Here is a 3,850-nt window from a genome sequence, read left to right on the forward strand (position 1 = left end):
ATTGAAATTAAAAAATAATAAGAGGGTCACATTGTTTTTTTTAAATACAAGGACCTCTGACGCTTTTTTGCTTAAATTTAACCACATATGAAGTATAAAATAAAGAGGAAATGGTTTATAGATTTAAGCACAATCTTTACAAGGTTAATTAGTAATTCTATCTCCCATTAAAGTTGTCTGTTGTTATTTTTTTAAAAATATTTTAAATTTTGATCATAATTATTTTATATCGAGTCGAGGTTACGAATGACACTATTAGAATCGAATATGTTTTTTCTTTCTTTCTTTTAGCAATGCCTATTGTTGTCTCTCTCTGCAATTAGCCAATTACTAAATTATTTCTTTGAAAATAAAATTTAAAATCAGAGGACCAATCTGCTAAAGCATCAAAGATTGGAGGATGAGGATGGTGAATATCTGCAAACTCTAGCTTCATTATAAACAAGTCCTGGTTTGCAGAAGTACCCTTTACTTGGACTGCAATGTCTATCTTCCGAACAAACGCAAAGCCCTTCCAAAGCACATCCATCGCTTCTTACGCTTCCTTTTCCGAACAATATCTCGTCCGACCAGTCGCCGGACAACATGTTTTCGGGGTCCAATTGCTTCTTCGCCGCGACAAATTTGTTGAAATTCGGGTACTTGGTCCGAACATTCGTAAACGCCAGGTTCCTGTTCTTACCCCAATGTGGTCGTGCCCCATACTTGAAAAACGCCATCTGCTCGATCTCTTCCATGACATCCTCGTTTAGTCTCGGTGTCGAGGCGTCGTCGGCTCGATAATAGTTGAAATCGATCACGACGGAGTCCTTGGGTTGTCCTAGATACGCATCGGAAGCCTTTATGTATCGGATCATGATGCCATTGTAGTGATCGATGCCGCAGAAGCTTTCCGGTTCGATGTCACGGAGTCTTTTGACGTCTTTGATGAAGTCTCCAAACTTCGGGATATCGAATATCGCCGTCGACTCGTAGAAGAAGAGGCCTTTGATCCTGGGGTCCCAAGCACAGGAGGCGTCGAGCCTTGTCGTAGGTGAATATAGACATGAACCGGATGTCTGCATATTGCCTTGGCGGCCGACGACCGGATAGCCGGTGAAGATCAGGCCGTTGTTCTTCAATCCGTTGCCGATCAGTTTCTTGTACGATAATGTAGTGGCCGCCAACGTGCAGTGTCCGGTGACGCTTCTGGTGCTCTCGAACAGTTTTTCTGCAAAATTTCTCACGTTTCAAAGATCTAAATTCACGATGTCAGTCACACATCTAACAATTATAAATTTATATAAAATTAAAAAAAATTTACGAATGGATCCTAAAATATATATATATATATATATATATAAAATTGTCGACTAAGTGAAAATATAGGACAAACTAGAATGTGTGTATAATTATCGGATAAGTGAAAATACGTGACAGATTATTAAAATGTGTATAAAATTAAATATTTTATCTTGTGTCCTATTATATATATATATATATATATTCTTTAATAATAACAAATCGACATGTCAAAATTAACTTCAAAAGTTTATTAGAATAATCGTTTTGGTCTATATTTTATTTGGAGTATTCTGGTCCCAACGTCTTATTTTAAGATAAAAATATCTCTAACGTTTGATTAAATATTTGATATGAGTCAAAATGATCATTTTAATAAACGTTGAGGACTATTTTTTTTATATTATACCTAAGAAACTTGGATATTAACCTATCAAACAAAGCACATCTTCGTTCCTGCATGTACCGATGTTAGATATGCGTCCCTATAAATACTAGTTGTTTGATTTATGAGTAAATTGTATATTATGTTCTCAAATTATGATCTATATTTTAAATTGATCCTTAAACTTTTAAAATTTTTAATTTCATCCCTAAAATATTACCCTCGTTCTGCATTAATTCTTAAACTTTTAAACATTCTAATTTCATCCCAAACTATGACTTTCATTCAGAATTGATCCTCAAACTTTTGAATCTTCCGATTTCAACCCTAGCTTAACCTAAATTTTATTTTATTTTCAAGCATATAATATATATCTGTATAAGAAAGAATTGAGTACCAAGTGGAGCTTATACCTGATGTTCTCACAGATTGAGAGATGAGGATTTCATTGGATTGGAAGCCAAGAAAATCATTAACTCCATCACCAGGGGAGCTAATGGACACTCTATTATCGTATCTGTACACCGTCGTATGTTTCGACGGATACCATGTGATATCTCCGAACTCGTATTTCTTCCCGTGTTCTATGAAATTTTCTTCCATCAAATCATCTTTCGTGAAATTATACGTAACGCTTCTCTTGAATTCCGGTTCCAGTAAAAATTTCACCTGCATGTATTATTAATTTTAATATAGGTTTTTAAATTTTTTTATGTGTTTCGATACGAAATTTTTACTATACAATCCACCTCGTAATTTTAGTAAGAAATCTATTTGATTAAGGGCATAAAATTAAAATTACCCCAAAGTTTCTCAAAATGGTCATTTTGACCCCTAACGTTTCATTTTAGGATAAAAAACTTATTTTTTTTGTTAAAAATCATAGTTAACAACTTATTTTTATCGAAATGTTGAGGATCAAATTGAAACTTTAAAGATCAAAATATTAAAAAGAATTTGAAAAGTCAAAATAATTATTTTGATAAACATTTTGGGGGCTATTTTTAACATAATTTTTACATTATGCCCTTGATTAGATATGTACAGCTTATGTTTCCTTTGCCGCAAAGTTTCCTAATATTTTATGTCCATAAAACAAATAAGAGCATATCATGATCCAGACATGTAATTAATTAGTTCTTACGCTATTGTCGTTTTCTTTGGGTTAATTATATAAGAGGTCGTAAACTATATATAAAATTTCAAATTAGTCCAAAAACTTTATTAAAGAGAAACAAATTACCTTGGAGATGACACCCAAAACTCCCAGTGAGACTTTAACTGCATTTAGGAGTTGATCTTGAGGACCAATTTGGATCACTTTGGCGTACCCTTCCGATTCATTTGCAGGAACAATCATGCTAATTCCGACGACATGATCATGAACGGCTCCTCCTTTGCCCCACCACGAACTTCCGTGTGCCCCGGTGGTTATCATCCCCGCCACGCTGACACCCTCCCAATACGGCGCCGCAACCAGACTCAAACCGGACTTTTCGACCCGATCGATCAGGTCACGTAACGCCACCCCGGCATCGGCCGTCACCGTCGAATTCGATTCGATTCGAATGACGGAATTGTATTTCGCCGTGCTTATCAACAACGAGTCGCTTGACGAAGGGCAGACTAGTTTCGGGATCGTGTGCGAGAACTTGCTGACCACTTTCAACTTGAGCTTGTTTTTGTTGGCGTACGCGACGGCCGAACGAAGCTCTTCTTCGGTCGCTGGGTACTTCACGGTTTTGACGTGACAGTCATTTCGATCCCCCCACGGACCGTAGGAATTGGAGACGGTGCACCCGGTTCCGTTGCATTGGACCGGGTCTCGTGGTGGGATGGCATGGACCGAGATGGTCCAACACCATAGAAGCAGAAGCAGCCACCGAGAACAATACATGGAGTGCATGTTTTTTTTTGGACAATTCAAAGACTGTTTGTAGATCTGAGGGTTGGGTGTGAAAGTATTTATTTGGTGAAATGTCTTAGTATGGGATCTTTTTATACAATAGAAACCAATGCTTAGAAGAAACTAAAAAGGAAATATATTTTTATATTCTAAATAAAAAGATTACATGCATTGTACACCAAGATACAAATTTGGGTAAAAAGGGTAAATCAAATGTTTAGTACATAAACTATCAGTTTTGATCTTTTTTAGTACCTAAACTTTCATTTTTTTCAAAT

General features: G+C 36.1%; 1 protein-coding gene across 1 annotated transcript; it reads right to left on the minus strand.

The window, feature by feature from the left end:
- Window positions 1–330: 330 nt before the first annotated feature.
- On the minus strand, window positions 331–3,607 carry LOC120114866 (L-gulonolactone oxidase 3-like). Its single transcript, XM_039135650.1, has 3 exons — window positions 2,910–3,607; window positions 2,080–2,335; window positions 331–1,210 (listed from the first exon to the last, which is right to left on the minus strand). Exons 1-3 carry the CDS (start codon window positions 3,570–3,572, stop codon window positions 387–389), a joined length of 1,743 nt encoding a protein of 580 aa, XP_038991581.1. The 5' UTR covers window positions 3,573–3,607; the 3' UTR covers window positions 331–386.
- Between the last annotated feature and the right edge of the window lie 243 nt (window positions 3,608–3,850).

The sequence above is a fragment of the Hibiscus syriacus genome, unplaced genomic scaffold (genome assembly GCF_006381635.1).
Source record: "Hibiscus syriacus cultivar Baekdansim isolate YM2019G1 unplaced genomic scaffold, ASM638163v2 tig00110247_pilon, whole genome shotgun sequence".
NCBI classification, from domain to species: Eukaryota; Viridiplantae; Streptophyta; class Magnoliopsida; order Malvales; family Malvaceae; genus Hibiscus; species Hibiscus syriacus.